Source organism: Orycteropus afer, unplaced genomic scaffold (assembly GCF_000298275.1).
Source record: "Orycteropus afer afer isolate SDZICR_OR568_19922 unplaced genomic scaffold, OryAfe1.0 scaffold00110, whole genome shotgun sequence".
NCBI classification, from domain to species: Eukaryota; Metazoa; Chordata; class Mammalia; order Tubulidentata; family Orycteropodidae; genus Orycteropus; species Orycteropus afer.
The window spans coordinates 7,553,817-7,574,253 of record NW_006921697.1 but is presented as its reverse complement, the minus strand read 5'-3'; the positions used below and the strand labels follow the sequence as shown (position 1 = coordinate 7,574,253).

Genomic DNA, 20,437 nt, shown 5'->3' with positions numbered 1-20,437 from the left:
ATGTACAACAAGCTTATGGCTCATACAGCACGGCTACCTAACCTATACTTGGGAGCTCAGGGAAGGTTTCCTATATAAAATCAAGTGAAAGAGAAGGAGCTGAGGCTATGGAGAATTGGGAACACATTCCAGGCACAGAGATGAAATAGAAGCCCAGTGTTAAAGGAACATGGCACTTTCAAAGATATACAAATATTTCAGGATGACTGGAGCATAGAATGTCAGGTAGAGCATGCACAATGAGGCTGAAGAGGTAGACAGGGTCCAGATAACCTAAAGCCTTGTTTACCACTTTAAGGATTTTCATTAACCTGAAGTCAACAGCAGCCAATTAAAAGCTTCTAAAGCAGAAGATAACCAGTAAGATCTGTTTGTTATAACAATTCATGTGGGCTGGGGGACCAGGCAGGAGGCAGTAGGAAGACTAGACTGAAGGTCATCACAATAAACACAGATGGTAGCCCAAGCTAGGGGGGGTGAGACTGGAGATGTGGAGGCAGCAGTGGCTCCTATACCGAGTTTCTTATTCTCTGCTGTTCCTGGCCTACGTGAGAAGAAGACAGGGTCTAAAAGTTCTATCTAGGAGGGAAGTGTGAGTTGATGAAACTCCCCAAGGCCACAGAGTAAATCAAGAGGTCAACTGAGACCAAAGCACTGGACTCTCAGCAGCCCCCTCAGAGCCCACATGGAAAAATAACAAAACTGTGTATGATGAGAGCAGACAACAGCAGCTCCGTGAGTCAGATCAGGGCAAGACCGCCACGAGCTGGGAGAGGGATGAATTAGAAGACTAAAGCACAAGGTATTTTGGTAGTGGGCATAAGGTAGGATAGGAACGCACAAGACGTGATTTAGAAAGTACAAAAAGCTGGCAGGGGTGCAAAGCATATGCTAGGGAAGGAGGGAAAAGCCTGGAAAGGTAAGTTGCAGCCAAATGATGAAAGGCCTTGAATAACTTGTCTAAAAAAGCAGAGGTCTATGAGGTCACAACTGCCAGGGAAAAGGTAACATGGTGGCGGTAATTGTGGACTCCTGGCTTGGGAGATGGAGATAAGACCAGCGCTCCCATTCCCTCCTGAGTCATTCACTCACCCCACCCACCCATGGGGGAAGTTAATTTGGGAATGGGATGGGGGAAGGGGCATGGGGGCAACAGAGGCAAAGCAGGGGATCTTTCCAAATTGTCCCCTGAATTTCTAACAAAAATCTCGTACATACAGCACTCAAAGCATCTGCTCATCTGTCACCTCCTCTGATGGTCGAAATAATCTTGTGAAGTAGTAGGGTTAATCTTATCCCCCACTTCCAGGGGAAAAAACAGCTCAGTTTGAGACCCAGAGAAGGAAGTGACTTGCCCAAAGTCATACACAGAGCTGTGACTTGAGTACAACTCTCTGGACTCTGAATCACATCCCTATCCCCTGGTTTGCATCTGTTTCAGCATGCAAGTGGCGCCCCTCTATAAGGCAGAACTCCCCAGGCAGCCAAAAGCCTTCAGGAACCTGGAAAGGTAGTCTGGGAGGCAGGAAGATCCAGATGGGCATGGCGTGGCCCCCAGGGGAGTGCCTTGCAGGGAGGGTGCCCAGTCCCTGTCTTATTTTAAGTAGAGCCCCATGCTGAATCTATTCCAGGAGGATGAGGCCGGAGAGGGCCGCTTCAACTTCTCCGCCTATGGGATGGGCCCAGCCTGTCTGCAGGCCAAGGATGGAATCTCGGTCAAGGGCGCCAACAACAACAACACCACCAATCCCCCTCCAGCACCATCTAAGACCCCAGAGGAGATGCGAAAACTCTTCATCCAGAGGGCTAAGAAGATCGACAAAATATCTCGCATTGGCTTCCCCATGGCCTTCCTCATCTTCAACATGTTCTACTGGATCATCTACAAGATTGTCCGTAGGGAGGACGTCCACAACCAGTGAAGGGTCTAGGATGTAGGGAAGAGGGGGATTGGGAGAGGGCAAGGTGGGAACACCACAGGAATCTGAGAGCCTGAGGAAGAAAGGGGGAGAGAGGAGAGGGCACACATCCACAACTCACTCTCTCTCTTTGCAATATGTGCAATAGCAAAATGCAGTGATGCATGAATTTTAGAATGTGGCAATATCTATTTAACCTCGGGTGGGGGGGTGGGACTTTTCTAATATAGGAACTAAGGGATGGGGAGAAAGGGGTAGGGTAAGGGTGGAGGGTGGGGAATGGGGGGATAACAGCTTTCAAAAATTTGAAAGAGGGTACAGTCTCCCCCAGAGCAGGAAAGCAATGTAATATATGATATATATTCATGCTTAATATTAATGCAAAACCACAAGAACAAAAGATTTGTTTCTTACTCTATCAGCCTAGTAACTGCTTAAATTCTTAAAGTCACAGAAGTGATGGACAATTTTTCCCAGAGTGGAAATAGTCACAAATACGCTTGCTCTGGTGTGTGTCCCACATCACACCCTTCCAAATGCCATATCTATCTTCAAACTGGCCCATGTGGACACATGCCAAAAAGCCATTCTGCCTCTGCTTCAAGAGGAATGTGCGGCATGGGCATGGGCAGTGGATATGGGGAAAGTTGAAGACAAAGGGAGAGACTAAAGAGATGGGACATTGCAGAGGCCCAAGGATTGAGAACCAAGGAAACCCCACCTCAATCCTCATGTCTCAAAATTAAGGACCACACTTGAGCCTCTCTTGAGATCTCTCACTTCTGTGCTTCAACACCCACCCCACTCACCCTTCACCACCACCCAGAAGTGGCCGCCATGATTTCCTTGTGATATTGCCAATATGCAATCTTTTTTATGGTTTAAAAAAAGAAATAATTTCAAGAAATAATATGCAGATAGACTGAGTGTAAACTGATGCACTTTTTTAAATGTCTATTTTTTTGGAGAGTCTCTTTGGAATTACAAGTGGGTGTATGTTCGGGAAGGTGGAGTCAGTGCAATGAAGTATATTTATTATATTCTGATTCTATGGAGTGAAGCTTTAAGACATGAAAGGGTAGTACTGAGGCTGCTACAGTTTAGGTATATATGGGTGGGGAGAGTTCAGAAAGTCTACTCACTATATTTTAACATTTCATGTATCATAAATAATATGGGAAGCTTGGGGATATGACCCCATTCTATTTTTATAAGTCTTTTCTTTTTTTCTTTTTGGTGCTTTGTTTAGCTTTAACATTTACAAAGGTTAGACAGATAGTCTCTTTCTTTCTAACTCTGAAGTACCAGGACTGTTCCAGGATAGTTGGAGCACTTCAGAACAAAAGAAGAGGAAGTCCAGCTGAAGGACATATGCACAGATGGGTGGTCTACACAGTAGGCCATGGCAGTGGGATTAAAGAAGGGAGCTCTCTCTCAGCACAAGGCACTGTACCTGGAATGGGCATGCTGAAAGATGACACCTTGCCTGCTGCATTGTCCCTGCCTTGAGCCCATGGTCATGATGTTGGAGTTCTGTTTCTTTTTTTGCACTTTAGTGTCTTGGCCTTGGACAAAATAATAGGTAAAATGGTGAGAAAATGTAGACAATCAGTTTGTACTGAGGCTTGGGGCTTCAATAGTGTCTTTTGAGCATCTACAAATTGGGACAGGATGGAGGGGAGTGGTGTGAAGAGTTAAGACACTGTGAATTTAGTTCCTCACTAAAGTATCTTTCCCTAGCAAAATTCCTCCCACTATGTATGGCACAGTAGCTAGTGTCTGTACAGGCCCTCCAGAAGCTGGCCAAGTCAAGGATCTACATGATTTAGGTAAAGAAAATGTACTATGCAGCCAGAACAGGATTTGGCTTTGAAGCTTAATGATAAAGCTGTTTACATCTAGGTTCCAAAGTCATTGTCTTCCTTTTTTGTGGCCTGTATAGATCACAAAGTTAAATGGCATTCCAGTCCTGGATGATATGAGACAGAGCTTGGAATCCTTTTTCCTAAGAAACCTTGAGGGATAGGAGCCAACTGGTTGGAGTATCTCATCTAAGACCATCATTTTCCCCACCATAAACATGTGCCCAGATGAAGTAAAGTTTAAAAGATGGATTTGAACAGTTACTAAAAGTCCAAGAATAGAATATTAGTCTTTGAACTAATAGCACCTTTCATTAACCCTACATTCACTTAGGGGAGAAAAAACCTCAGTCCTAAAATGGTGCATGAATCTTTGGAGCTTCTATTATTAGCCCCTTTCACTAGCACTTTATTCATTTCATTTAAGGGAAAACTTATTTTTTACTTTTAAAACATTAAAGAAACCCTTCCCTATACTTTGTTACTAAATTTGAATATCTGGAGTCGAGGTGACTCAGGCAACAGAGGCAGTAGGCCTCCATCAGGGACTAAAGAGAGTACAAATTGTACTAAGACATTTTGCCTCCACCCAAACAGCAAAATCTGCATTTTCCAAACTGGTCTTCTGATCTGAGGTGTCTAGAATCCCTCAGAGACAGAGAAATCACTGGGCCATTTGCCCATCCTTTGCTGGGACCATGAACTTTTGCCATCATGCCACCATTTTTGACTTTGGGGCTCCATTACAAGCTGCCAGCTTTGGATGACAGCATCCAACAGACAATGGGATCATCAATTTAAGACACAGAAGGGGGAATGCCACTGGAATCTTCTCTCAGACTATTTCAAACTTAGTGGCTGTCATAGAAAAGAAATATGAGTAAGCAGTATGTTGTTGCTGTTATGTGCTGTCAAGTCACACCTGACTCATAGCAACCCCTCCTTGGGTTTCCGAGGCAGTATCACTACGGAAGTAGATTACCCAAGCTTCCTTCCGAGGATAGCAGTAAGAAAAGGACTTGAATTTTAGTCCTGCCACCAATATGCCGGATGACCTTGAATAAAGGACGAAGTTTTAGTTTCTCCAAATACAGAATTGGGAGAGTAGTATAAGTGATCTCTAAACTGAAAGTTTAATGTCACTTTGACTTCTGAACCCACCAATGGGTGAATGTGTGCACGTATGTGCACACATACTTGGACCCACACAATTCTAGTTGCCTTTCTTTATTAGAAAATTTACAGACTCATTTTTCCTTTTGTACCACTCTATCAACACTGGTGGGAAAAGGACATCAGTCATTAAAAAGTAGAAAATATCATAAATTAGGAATGGGAACATGCTCCAGGATCATTATGTATGATCATTAATGTATAACGTAAGGATTTAGCAATAAATGACATAGAATTCATCGTTATCGAAAAACCAGATAATTTAGGCCTATTGTTTTTTGGGTAGCTCAAATGAACAGGACAATACTTTCTTAATTTCCTCTTCAGTTTGAGCACAGGGGATACTATGCCTTGGGACTGTATATGCCAAGTGGTGCAGTGGGAGGAAAAACTGATCTAGTTACACTAAATGGCTTACTGGTTTCCAAGTCCTTTACATGCATAGACCAGTATTTTATATATGGAGGGTGAATGGGATGCTGACATAGAGGAGTTGGTGATTTCACCCACCTCCAAAACTGCAGCTAATCCCAGCAGCCAAATTTAAGAGGTATTAATTAAGCAGAAGACAGTACTACCAATAACTCCTCACCTATTAGTTTGTAATATATCTCATTTGTTTCAAGAGAAGCCAAAATAAATGACTCAGCTCTACCACCCTCTTGTCCTTTCAAACTTCCAAGAGCCCATTCTTGGCTATGGCTGTAGTGAGAGACTAAGTACAGGCATGAATAGAAAGAAAATGGTGTGTGTATGTAATATCTCGAATTTATCTCTATCTTTAGTTCAACTCTAGAGATCTGAGGAGCATTTGACTCAAATTATTTCCGTCCTTCTAAGCTGTCAATAAGGAATAAATCGCTCCAAGAAGCTCACCAGCATTTTCCGTAAGTTATTTGTAACCTATGGTAAATATGATGGAGTGGCTTCTTTCCTTCTTTATGAGCATCATATAAAAGAGATGGTGTTCACAAGGTTTCATGGTACTAAGACTGCATTGTCAATTGCTGTCTAGGTGAGCTGGTACCATCAGCGATAACAGTCAGTTTTGGGAAAAATTAGATTCCTTAGTTAATTGCAGCACTCTGAAATGGAAAGGAGTTGTAGTATCCACTATAACTGCCTCCTTACAGGAGAAGCTGGCAAGCAGAGTACTGGGTGGTGGTGCAATCCACATCAGCTTTTGGATTGGGGTCAAGACTTCAGAATTCCCTATGTGGCTGGAAGCCCAGCCCTGGGACAATGTATACCTCTCTGGAAGCAGTCGTATTTACTCAATAAGCACCTTTTGCACTGTGTGAGAGGCAGGAAAGAGCAGGCTTTCCCTGTGGGCTGCATTTTGCTGGTTGGCTGGAAGACTTGTACTCTGAGCAACTGGCAAATTCTGTTGAGAAGGGTGAATGGACCTCTACCCATGATTTTCAGCATCTTTAATTTATGAGCCAACCAGGCCAAAAATTCTCTTTTAACAGGCAAGCAGGAAGCATGTTCTTAAAATATGATTCTTCTTTGTTCCTCCTCTAAGCCCTTTCTCTCAGAAACCAACTCCAGAAATTTGAATTAAGAAGTCTTTTTTCCTGAAGCTCTGTGACATCAGAAAAAGGAACTTACACTAACCAAAGGACCAGAATAGGCGGCCTTTTAAGTGGGCTGGTTTGCTCTTAACTACTTGTATCAGTGTAAGGAAAATCATGTGTCTGCAAGGCTTTGATCTTACAGTATCCTAAAATCTCAATAAGCAGGAAAAACATCCTCGGGGAGGTTGAAATCCCTACTGGGATAAAGAACTTTTTAAAAAAAATCTTGCCTAGATCAGTGTAGAGAATAAGACGTGACTTTTTTCTATTCCAGCTGAAGAGGTCAGAATATCAAGGACAAGGGTACCCTACAAACATGTCTCCCAGACCTGAGTGAGTCTTGAGGTCCAGACTAGATGATGCCTATACCAATTACCTAGTTGCTTCCTTAAGTATTTCTAAAACTGTACAGACAGCAATGGCAGGAGATACGTTTGCCAATGCGTGGGTGCTATTTCACGCTGTTTTGATGGAGCCGTGTGGTTATTTAAAGCAATAATTAAGGTGCTTTATCACTCTTTGGAACAGCAAAATGAGTTCCAAACTAGAAATTATTGCCCAATAATTTTTAAGATCATTAAGGCTTCTTCAACTAACATCCACACCATTGCTTCTCCCCTTTTGCTCTCCTCCCCTCCTCCCACTGCCTCCCTCTCAGTTGGCATTTCCTGTTTCATCGGTTTGTGCATCTCATTCTGTGAAACCAAACTCTGCCAGAAGATGCCGATTTATTTCTGAAGGGAGAGGGGAATTAGAATATACTAGCTTCTGTCTTATTTGTTTTAGGGCTTTGACTTCTAGTCCTCCTCTTGCCCATGCATTTTGGGATTTCGTTACTCTGGAACCAAATTTCCATTGGAACACTGGGTCAAGAAGTTACAGAGAGGGCTCTGAAGGAAAGGAGCTCTCTCTGTAAAGGAGCTTTAGTAGTGTAGTGCCTAAAATTATAGTGTAGTGATGAAAATTATATTCTACATAAGGCCATTAACCAGTTATGGACCAGAAACAGCTAGCTAATCTGGGTATGAAAGACATTTGCTGGCTGCATAGAGACCCAACCATAATAGGTCTCCCATTCCCACTCCTCCACAATGCACTGCCTTGTTTTTGTCCTGCCTCTCTTCAAATTCAAATGTTTTCTTACACAACTTCACAAAGCCCAGTATTCTATTTAAATACACCTTCCTTCTAAAGTAGAGAGGTCACTGGAAGATGGGTCTTTTTTCCAGGCTACCTCCACGCTCACCAGAATAATACAGGCAAGCTACTTCCCCTTACTTAGCCTATTTAATCCCTTGTAAAAAAGAGGGAGTTGATGATTTTTTCAAGGGCAAACTTTGGATGTTCTGATGGACTGAAGAAAAGAGAGGACATACAGTGTATTGTAAAAAGTTTCATTGTTTCTCCATTTCAGTGTCAGGCTTGGAACCCCCTAACAGGCCTTCCAGTAGCGAGGGAGGGAGAGACTGAAAGAATAGAGAATCCTACCCCTCAAAGAGATCACAATCTTAATCCTTTCCCACGAAGGTCAAGGTATTTCATAGCACTGCTGGACTTGCCTCTAAGACTAGCTTCTTACCTGAGAGTCCCATCAAACATCAGGACAACAGCCCAGTCTGGTGTTTTAACATGTTTGTCCTGTGAATGCTGTAACCCATTTGCTGTAGCAGCTGTTTGCATTCTCTCTGCCAGAGCCTCTGGAAGAATCAAAGAGAAATGCATCAAAGAGAACTTGTAAGATGTCTGCAGGGGAGTAACTGTAATGACTCCAAGTCCCCTCTGAGCTTGTATCCCCGTTCCCATCCACGCCCGCCCAGCGTTTAAGCTTAACAAGAACTTTCCACAAGATTTGAAAATGTTTTCCCATTTGTCTCTTTCTTCTAGTTCCAGTTACAAGAGTTAAAAAAAAAAAAAAAATGGGTCCATTCCAGATTACTGAGGGTTCATCTAAATCCATACCATCAGCTAAACTGTACTAATGAAAAGAAATATTATATAGCAGGTATAGCTGGACTTGGGCCAACTCCACCTCCACTCCCAAACAAAATCTCTTCTCAGTAATGCTTCTGAAATTGTTCTTCACTCCTGCAGTTCCAACAAACACTCCTTATATAATCAGGAAACACTGCTTATCTTTCCCAATAGAGATGTATTTATGCTTTGTGTCAATGGAATTTCTACCTACGTTTATTCGGTGACAACATAACAAATGATCTTCCTTCTCCCTTCATGTGACCCTACAATTAATGAGAACAGTGTAGGTAGGTACTTTGTCTTGTTTCCAAGTTTAAAAATCAACTAATAACAGATTTTTAAAGACTTCCATTTTTAAATATCCCCTTAAGACATACTGTAATTAGGCTGTTTACAACCCCTCTTAACACCATGCAGCCACTTCTTTTTTGTCCCTGATTCAAATCACTGATATTAAAAGATATATATAAATACAAGAGGATTTCCTTCAGTTTCTAAGGCAGTCTCACTCTTCATTTTATCTTCTCAGTATGTGATCTTGGGCAAGCTATGTTACCTCTGACCCTCAGTTACTTTATGTAATAGCCACATCTCAGGTCCTTTGAACAGAATGGCAATGACTCTTAACCCCACTCCCTCCATTATAAACTGCACAGCATTCTCTCAATCACTCTGAAATTCTTACCACTTCTTCCTGTTTGCCAGAAGAGGTCATCAAAGAGCTTTCTTTCAGAATTGAGGTCTCCTCCCTGATAGCCAAATCCACCTGCCCTAAAGAGCTGGCTCAGTGACATGTCACAACTAACACCAAGGACTCCTTCACCAGTGAATTACTCACTGCTTGCCTCATAGCTTGTGTATGCACTCAGAGACCTAAATTCTAGTCTGATTCCACACATCAAGCACCCACATTCCTTTTTCCCCACAGTTACCATTTGCTAAGTGGAATGCACCATGTTAAGCTCTGTAAAGGAGCTTTAGTAGTGTAGTGCCTAAGGCACTTGACTGCTAGCCAGAAGGCTGGCAGTTCAAACCCACCAGCCACTCCTTGGAAGGAAGGTTGGGCAATCTACTTCCATAGAGATACCACCTCAGAAACCCATGGGGTTGCTATGAGTCAGATCCGATTCAATGGCAATGAGTTTGGTTTTTGGTTAAGCTCTGTAAATAGAGAGTAAAAATGCAGCTTGTGCCCTCAGAAAGGAAATGTTTATGTTCAGAATATAGGTGTCACTCACATGTAAGCTAGTAACAGGTAGTGAATAAACTTTTAATTAAAATAGCACTGTAATTTATAGCACCTATTGTATGCTGCTGCGACCCTTCCTTGGGTTTTGGAGACAGTATCACTATGGAAGTAGATTGCCCAACCTTCTTTCCAAGTGGTTGATGGATTTGAACCGTCACCCTTCTGGTTAGCAGTCAAGTGCCTTAGGCACCACGCTACCAGAGCTCCTTATTGTATGCTAGGCTCTTTAAATTATAATTTCCACAATGGTCCTGAGGAAATGGAAGTTCAGAAACTTTATGGTTCCCAGCCCAAGTTAAAGCCTTACCAAAAAAATCTGGACATGATTCTATAAGCAATGGGAAGCTAGTAAGTTTTGGAAATAAGCATGACCTATGCTTTTGATCTTTAACAAATTACCCCATCCACCCCTAAATGTCCTATCCTCCCAAATTGTTATGAATATAAAATCCATTAAAATGTAGTTTACTTTGTCATCAAAAAAGCAGTATACAGAAGAGACTTTAGTTTAAATGAATTTGATAAATGAACTGATAAAAATATTGACCCTTTCACCTAGGGACATTGCAAAATACAAAAATTTAATCTACTATCTGTCAAATGCCATCTTAAGACTGAAAATCAAACATCTTCTTGGAAACTCTATGCAGCAGTTCCACTTATTCTATAGGTAGCTGTGAGTCAGAACTGACTACATGGCAGTGGGTGGTGGGTGTTTCGTTCTAATTTAGATTCACTTTTTGACCATTTAGAATACCATCAGCAGTGAATAATCTGGAAGATTAATAAGCAAAATCAATAGATCTCCTCAAATACACTGACATTCCCATCTCATACATCACATCTGACATGACCAAGCCCCAAAGAGACTCCCTGTCAGTTCTGGCTTCATTCAAAGGTCACAACAAGGGAGAAAAAAGAACCACTTCCTTGTTACTCTTCATCTTTCTGCTTGGCAAAGTTCCAATGCTAGAAAATTTTGAATTGTCTGGTTTTTCCACTTCTGCACTCAGATTACACAGTACTATTTATGGAAAAAAAAAAAAAAAGAACCAAAGGCACTCTTGGTCTCCTCAAAACTTGGTCATAAACTGTATGAATCTATCAGTATTGTACTGATGCTCAAAGGATTCGGAGTCGATATAGAGAGCCATATGCTGGCTAGAGAAGCACAGACATTAGTGTAAAATGAGTAAACAATGGGACAGGGTGGCAGTAGATGGTATTTGGAGAGTATTGAGAACTCTCCTTGCTTGCAGCCCTACAAGAGAGACATTTGCCTGAAATGACTTAGATTTGGCTGGAAACAAGGTTAAGGTCAAGATCTTTTCTGGAAGTCTTTCCCAAGTCTAGAATTCCTTTAATCATTTACTCAACAAAGAGGGTCGAAAGCCTGTTACAAACTGCAGAGTACAGGAACCAAAGATGAGCACCATCCCTAACTCACACTTAAGTAAAGTGAGATACACTGGAACTAATTCAGGGGGAAGATATGGTTAACATAGGAAGAAGCAGAGACAGTAAGTTCAGAGAAAAGTCATGGCTCATCTCTTTGATGAACCAGTTAAGCTCAGAGTCCAGACAAAAAGTTATTTCCCATGGTAGCAGCTTACTTTCTGGATTTATATTAACTGTTGTGGTCTCGCCCACCTTTAAAGGAGTTAAACACAGGTAATCAATTCCCCCAAGCAGGTGTTCAGGTAAAAAGGAAGCATTTCTTCATGATATAATTGAAACAGTACTTTAAAACGTGGTGACATGACCAATGTTCTAGTAGAGGTGTTTCTAATGGCTCTTTACCCCCATGCAAGCTCTAGAAATGAAATAGGAAAATGGAATTACAGGGAAAGTGTGCACAGATGAAAATAAAGTAGATTATCCTGCTTATTGTCCCCCAGTTCTTTTGTTCCTAGCTTAACTATCCCCTAGGTAACTTTATGTGCACAAACTAGCCTGACCAGTTCATGGGACAAGGAAGGCTTCTGCTACTTCATCTCCAGTGGGCCTCATCCACATCCTTCAGCTACACTCAGAAACTTAGGTCTTTGGCGTGAAGCCCATGAGCTATAACAGTGATGCCATGAGTGTCCCGAGAGCCAGAGCCCCTTATGCACACCTCTGGATACTGGTGATCAAAGTGGCATTCTCTGGATGGACCCTATTGAGGAGTGACAAGTCTGGGTCAGTGGGGCTCCAGATAAATAACTGCTATACCAATAGAAAGCAATTTTGCCCTTCAAGGTAGGACTTAGAAACAGGCTCAGGGAGGAGGTCTCAAAATCAGTGGCATACTCCAGACTACAATATTAAATTCCAGTATTTCTTCCAACTTTTTAGCCTCCCTGCACCTGCCTGTTATCCCTCCATCTATTTATTACATTATGGCAAGGGAGTGTTACCAATGAACCAGGACATCAGAAATAATAACAGCCCCTTTTCTTCAAGACATTTACAATATAGGAGGGGAAAACAGAAGTACCAAAGTGCTGAAGTGATATGTAGGAAATATCTTCTAACAGAGGAAGGAAGATACTGTGGAGCGTACAACTGAATCACAGAGAGTTTCAAGTGTGCCATTTGAGCAGTACTAAAAAGTACTGATGAGATCCTGATGGAAGAATGTTATTCTAAATAGAGGTAACAGCAGGAGTTAAGAATTTGGAGATAAAAATACAGGCATAATAATTAAAGGTTCGGCTAAAACATAATGAAGGGGAGGGATGTTTGGAAAGCTAGATCAAGAGTACATTAACAACCTAAAAAGCAAAATTAAGGAGTCAGGACTCTACTGAGTATGGAAATTCTGAGACCAATATGGTATTCTTTCATGGACAGAGCAGCTCATTCCACTCCCTCACATTGGCTGACACCCCCAGCTCTGCTCAGATTTCCCTGTACTTGCTTTATCTTGGAGGAACTTACCTCTTCCTTCATCTCAGAAGTACTAGAAATTCACATCGTCAAAAGCATGTGAAATCTCTCCTTCTTTCCACAATAAAAAGCAAATGTTCTCAATTTTTCAGGTGGAAGGTAAAGGAAATGATAGATATGAATTTCCTGACACTGAAAAGTAATCAAGCAAATGTTACATAAAATAAGGACTTTTTAAGTTTCAGGCAGAAAGCTCTGCAGGCAACATAGGACTAGGGATTGATTTGAATAGCAATTAGTCTATCCTTGTGTAAGGGTCATCAATTCAACACAAGCATTAAAGATTGACTTTGTGCTGGCTAAGCATTAGAAAGGATATAGACCTCCCCTCATAAGGCTTTTCTACATGGAGTTCATTATTCTACATTTATTCTGAAACAGTTGCTTCTAGAGTTCTTTAGTCAAATACCAAGCCTACACTTGATACAATAAAGTATTTCTAAATGGGAGGTATGGTCCAAATACTATTATCTTTTGCTGATCTAACTTAAACAGAGAGAAGTTGTAAGAAAATAAGCTAGGATCCACTACAATGTCTTGTTTTACTCTCAAATGCAACATAACTTCTCCCAAGAGCATTTCTTTATTCAAAGAAAATCTGAAGAGTGAGAAAAAAAAAAAAAAAAGCCAAATGTCCTAAGCCCTATTATTTTCAGAATTTAACAATAGTTAAAATGAGGTGAAGTGATTAAATTCCTAAGGGGTCCATTTTGCTACTTACGTACAATGGACATAAATAAAACATCTACCTGCAAGTGATTCTTGTGCATATTAGCCAAACAAAAAAATAGTGCAACTTTCTTAAAAAGAAAAAAAAAACTGAACAACAGATTTCTACTTTTAAGACAAACACAGCAGACACCTCAGAGGCCTCCAAATAATAAAATGGAAAAAACACATGCCGTCAGCTACTGCAATCAGACTTAAAATGGACAAAGTGAGCTATATATACAAAGGGATCAAGATAAATCCCATTAATATTTTTAAGTCCTCTAGGTAAGGTTGCCAAAGTGTATCCATGTCTCACCGTATGGATCAGCATTACAAACAACTTGTTGGGTAAAATATCACTCTATCCAGAACCAATGCAAATTTCTATAAAGCAAGTAACTAACTAGTGTCATTTAGGTGAAAAGGAAGAATGGTTGCTACAAGATTGGAATGGATAGCAGTTGCTCCCTTTCCAAGTATTCAATCAAACATACTGAAGTGTTTTCACCAAATCATTTGGTCACTGGAGATATCATTCCCAAACCTAAGTGGCCCAGGAACGTGGAGGAAGAGATCAAATTATCTTACAGCCATAGAACAAGCTGGAACCATGCTTGGAAACTAGCCCACAGAACTGGGAAGAAAAGGACTACCAGAGAGATACCTAACTATAGCTAAGACAACATTAATGAAAAAGCTATACATTAGACTGATTTCAAACATTCCAAAATGAATTACAATATAAAATAAATGCTCAAAATCAGTCTTTGGGGAAAAGGGGAATTTTCTTTACACAGTTTATTTTAAACTAAGTTTCCGTTTGAATTTTTTAACTGAAGACTCATACGCTAATTTAAGGCAAGCAGTTTTGGCCAACAGAACTAGTGTGCAATCTCCAAATCTCAGCCCAGCCTTGCCAAAGCAAATGACTTCTACATAACTGGATCTCCAAAGTACCTGTCCTTCATGTTTTCTCCATTTTTCCTATTTAGATATTTGCACAAAAGATGTACCTTTTGTCTTAAAATTGCCTGATTTGATAATTAAGCAGAGAAAAACCCCGGTTGTGATTTTTCTGCAAATAATTTTACATTTCCTTCTTTCTAAAAAGGTAACTGCCAACTTAAAGGTGTAATGACACTGAAGAGTAAAAGTCAAGATACTAGCTTTCAACTAGCTAGGGGAAGTTTCCTGAAACCTCACTTTGGTTCATCCATACCCTAGTCCAGGAATTATTTTAACTCCAAAGAACAGAGTTAAGGGCACTATTTAATTCTTCAGGTCATAGGACTGACTGTATAGTCTGTTACAAGTAAGAAGTACAGTTACAATTCTGTAACTCCAAATACTTTTGGGAGGGGAAGTTAAGAACTATGCTTGGCTAGGCAGTGTGAGTTGGTTAAGCTATAAAGTGCTTAATCACTCATTATGGAAGAGGCTCAAGACAACTCACGCTTCCAAGATAAAGACACCAGAAAACTCACATGCCTACATTGCAGCATCTTTGATAGCTAGCCAAAGTAGTCTTCTAAGCAGTAGCCTGGGGACATCTTAAATAATTAATTGGCCTGGAAAATTGGGTCAGAATTACTCACAAAGTTCCTCATCCTTTCCCAAAACAGTATGTGATAGTGTATCTTTTATATGGAAATTTCTTTGTATTTATGTATAAACTTGGTATGGCCTTAATGCTGCAGTTAAGGATTTGTCTGGCTACCACCCTAAGCAGCTTGTTAAGCAATTGCTTCCTTAATGTAACATTTTTACTTCTTAACTCTTAACCTTGAACAAGCAATTCCCTTTGCCCTTTCCCCTCTTTTTTGCATGAAGTCATGAAAGTTATGGCAGTTATTTTTTGGCTTGTAAAAAAAAAAAAAAAAAATTCCTGCAGTTTGAAGATGGAATGTGATACATGTATATAAAAGTATATTTATTGAATCATCCATATTACACACACCCATACTGATTCCAATGGAAAAAAAATTAAAGTTTTCTGAAATTTTTTCTGTTGTTAACTGTGATTATGTTACTATTTATCCTTCTTTATATGTGAGAGAACAATAGAAGTCCTTCCAATTATCCCAGAGAGAACTTACATAAAGCTTAACTTGGAAATATCATTTCACTTAAAACAAAGATTTTATGTTGAGAAATGAGAATTCATTTGTTCATTCAAGAAATATTTATTGATAGGTGCTATGGGAGATACAATGATGACTCAGACACAGATCCTGCCCATAAGGAGCTTACAGTCTACTAGGGGAGAAAGAACACATACATGAGGTACATGGTCAGAGCTATGTTTCAGTAAGATGAATCTGATATTGTGTACAAAGTGGATTGAGGGGGGTGAGATGAGAAGCTGAGAGGCTATTAAAATCATCAAGGTGAGGAGGAAAGATGTGAAAGACTGCTGAGGTAGAACTGACAGGACTAAGCTGACGACTGGATGAGGGAAGTAAGAAAAAAGGAAGACAGAACGCTCAGATTTGTTGCATGAGTGACATCATGAACTGAAGCAATGGGGGTGCAGGTTTGTGAAAATCAGCACATAAAATTCCTCTGCACAGAAACAAAGTGCCTGGAATATACTAGGCACAATAAGAAAAAAAATAACAAATTACCCAGATCAGGAATGAGAGTACCTCAACACAACCAACAACTTCCTCCCCCCTTTACTGTCCACCCCAAAAATCTCCCAACAGTCTCCTCCACTGAAATGTCATAGTGCTTGAAATTAACTAAGGCCTTAAAAAAAAAAAAAAAATTGCTAAGGTCTTTCTCTGGCCATGCTTCCCTTATGGAAACAAAACTAGAAAAGCATTAAGTGATTCAACTCAGTGAGTCATCATTTAGAGCCTCTTGTGTAAATCACTACACCTTCTGGTAGAATACAGGGATTAATCCCCCAGTCTCTGTACTTTAATTTTAAAGCTTATAAGTCTAATAGGGTAGTAAAGCAGAGAAAGGAAGTTAGAACTCTAGGCTGAAGGTGTAAGTTATATGCTAGAAGAAAAGTATAAGGTGCTCTAGAACACGTAGTTTAAAAAATGAAAGTTGGGGCAGACCCTTAAAGAGGAGGGACATGTAGATAGATAAGAATGAATTTGTTTCCCACTTCTAATTCTGGTCAGATCAGGCCCTAGAAAGCAGGACTACCCAAAAAAGGAACTCCCTCTTCCTGTTGCAACTCTATTCTCTCTTAAGAAACCAAAAAAAGCTTAAGCTGGGTCTTGAAAAAAATGACTTAGATGGCAAGAGATGGGGGCAGGGGTGCAATTCAAGTGTATCTTCAGGGAAGAGAGAAGGCACTTGAAGCCAAGGGACCAGCAATGCCTGGCTTATGAGAAACCAGTGATGGCTGACGCATCACTTTTGTGAACGGGAAAAACAGCTGGAAAGGAATATTAGGACCCTGATATATACATGATGCTGCCAGGCACTGAACAGGGTACATGTCTAAGACCAAATTGCTGCCCCCTAGGAGCTTACAGTTATAACAATACAAGGTGGAATAAGCACCACAATGTACAGAATGCAAAATGCTGAAGGACTTAGGAGAAAATTACAGCTGAGTTTCAGCTATTAACACATTAGGATACCCAATAGCTTTCTGACAATTAGTAGTAAACCCATCCCTGAGGGGAACACAAGATAATGTCCTTAGACAACAGGCCCTGGTAAAACTGGGCATTTAGTTTTAAGAAAACCTGGGTAGGAAAACTGAGCTATAGAAGCAACTGGGTAAGCATACAAAATGTGGCACCTTCCCTTTTCTTCCTACACCCAAATCTTTAACAGCACTATGCTTCCTACAGTTAATCTACTAGTGATCCCTAAAGGTGCACCATACTGCTTCAACAGCCAATTTGGGACACTCTACTAATTGATTCTCTGAGCCATCTCTCTTTTGTAAAATGAAGGGGTTATAAAAATGTTCCTAGTTCTTTGCAGAACTAACACATTCTATGAGTCAAAGAATTCTAGGAATCTCCTCTAACCCTTCAGGTGATAATCAGAATGGGAAGCAAAACATTTAAGGAAATGTTCTGACATTTCTCACTTAAAAATATAATTTTTCAATACAGATCACAAATAACTCCTGTTCCAACAGTTAGTTTCACCTCCACTCCACCGTTCTTCCAAATCTTATCATCCACCCATATTAATGTTCTACAGGCTACTCAAGTGTGCACTGACTCACCAAAAAAAAAAAAAAAAAAAGGTCTCTTCTTCCCTACTTCCTTATGCCAGGGGTTCTTGGTATAATTTCTTCATTTTAAAAGGCCAAACTAGTGTATATACACATTTTATAAAAACATTTAAGAACTTAAATCAAATCCAAATAGAATAGTGACAGTGACATCAATGCTTGAGGAAAGTATCAGTAATCAAAATGTTTAGTTAAAACTGCTATCCAGATTAAGTAAACAAGACGTATCTTCCCTCTAATAACTATCAAGCATATAGGCAAGCTTTCCATAACTAGGCTCCTGGGGAACGGGGATCTTAAAGTAACTCAATAGTGGAATTTTGGTAAATATCTCTTAATTTATTAAAAAACCTAAACCATACTGGATGTCTAGCCCTTAGCAATCTGTGACACCAGCCACATTTTTAAGTACCAATTTCTGTAATTGGCCAGGTCACATGGTTTAAGGAAATAATAGCTGAACTGATTCCCAATACTTTTTCTTTAATGGAGAACTAACAAAAGCTACCATGTTCACTTAGGAGGGAGACTATCAAAGGTTTTCAAAACAAGTGATACAAGCAAAAAATGAACAATCTTGATTCTAAAAACCAATACATAAGAATAATCAAAACCAAAACTGGTTAAGGATTTTAAGGCTGCCTCTAATCACTTTTACTCATTCAGGTCATTATTTGAGACATGAAACCATTAGCAGCACAGTCCAACTTCAGTATTAGCCTGAATGAGATACATTTCCCTAAAACTAATGTAAATAGAAATAAATTTTATCTTATATGTGCCACTTTTTCTCCTTTACTCTAAGCCTAGCTACGGTCCCCTGAACCTCAAATCATAGTAAACAAATACAAACCTCCAAATGACATTACAACCTTAAAACCAGAAATACTTAAGTTATCATCTAGTGCCACACAGCCATTACTTCATTCATCAGCAATTAAGCTTCCCCGGACCATCCCCACATAAATTTCTAAAACACTTGTGGAAGGCTCTATCTCTAAGTGTTCTCTATCCATTTGGTACATTAAGCAGTTAGCTAGAATCCCAGGTTCAAATAAATGTTGAAGTTTCTTCTTTTACAAGGTTGAAATTGCTGAACTGAAGGTCAACAATTATATGTCATTTATGTGCAGTTCTTGCAGATTTAAGTAGCCTAAAAATAAAATAGCTTCAATAGAAAAGATCAGTAGATTTGACAAATGCCAACCACTTACTTATAAGAAATAAGCCACTCAGAATAAACAATAATCTACAAATTTAAACTTCATAGGAAGATTATGTCCATAGAGTCTAACAAATTGCTTTCTATAAAGTGCCACAATGTCCACTAAATCATTAAACTCTACAAAAGGGTTTTCAAATAAGTATCAGAGAATGGTAGTTATAAGCACAAAACACAGTTACTATAAACTCACCTGGATTATATGCTATAATAAAAATATTGTTATCAATCACATCTAGATTTCAAGCCTGAACTAAATATATAATCAAACCAGTTGAGAAATTAAGAACAAATCACTATTATTGCATTACCATGTAGATAATCTACAAACCAAAAGGAGCCCTACAAAATCAAAGTTCAATGAACTTATTTACCCTACAGGAAATGAAGAACAGTAATGCTAATGTTTTGAATGTTTTCCAGACTCAGGTCTCTATAGTGTAGTAGTTTTATCAGTATAATGTCTTATTCACTAAGTAAGTCATTCAAATGTAAATAGGTGACCATGATGGCTCTTTAGAAAAAGCATCATTTTTGGAGGCCAATCTGCTTTTACATGTGTTGACTGATGCTGTTTCTTCCTAATCTATTATTTTAGATAATAATATTAGATGGTAACAATAATATACCATATTATATTATTATTTGGTAGTCACCTAATCCACAGGGCAATTTAAAAGTTTTATAACCTAAAACTAAAGTGCAATTCAACTAACTCTCTAGAAAACTCTCACCCAAAGTCAAATACTGGGGGTGGGAGGGGGGGGCGCATGGCACTATCCATTCCACTGCTTCTCAGCAATAGCTCAAAAAGCTGAGAACACAGGAATGAATATACAAGTAAAGCCTGACCTTACCCAAAAAAGCATACAAAAACTTATTTGCCCAAGATCTATTTTTCAGTAGACCTTAGAAGACCAAAACCCAGTGAACCAATCTAATCTTAACTAGCTAAAATGCTAACAGGTCAAGGGTTTTGAGTTGAGAAGTCAAGAACTATATACTGAGCATTCTGACAAATGGGAAATGTATTTTAAAACCGGAAAAACTTCAGTATGATGAGCTGACAGGGCCTATAGAGAAAATCTTGCCCTAATCTATTTTTAAAAAGTTATTTAACTTAAAACCAAGTAAATCACTGAGACAAAGATTTTCTCAAAAAAAACAAAGGTACAAATTCTTAATTAGTAAGACTTACTTTTTACACAAAACTACATCCATGATTATTTTCAATTTCTGTATGAAGACATGTATCTCTAGGGTCTCAAGTTATCCATTAAGCCAAAACAAACAATTCTTAACAGTGTTAAACTATGATGCTAAATCCTATTTCTCAAGTCCAATGATACTCAAAATTTTATAATCATCCCAATTCTGATGATCTGAAATGACATAAGACTTCTGTTTTCTGATCATGCAGTGATTTCCTACAAGCTAGAATATACCTATAATCTAGCATACTACCTTCCCATTTTTTAAAAAAGAAAAAAATTGGTAAAGTCACTATAATTCTGAAAAAGATTTCCAGTTCCTAATTATTTTATTTACATGACGTGTACTTCAAAAGAATGAGTCTTCACTCTGCCTTTCCTAATTCTACCAGTTC

At 39.5% G+C, this 20,437-nt stretch overlaps 1 protein-coding gene across 1 annotated transcript in view; it reads left to right on the top strand.

The window, feature by feature from the left end:
• The window catches only part of GLRA1 (glycine receptor alpha 1), a 173,870-nt gene extending 171,948 nt beyond the window's left edge, over positions 1–1,922 (top strand). The window contains exon 9 of the mRNA XM_007943644.2: positions 1,632–1,922. Within this exon, the coding sequence (XP_007941835.1) occupies positions 1,632–1,922 (291 nt within the window). The remainder of the gene's footprint in view (positions 1–1,631) is intronic.
• The last annotated feature ends 18,515 nt before the right edge of the window (positions 1,923–20,437 follow it).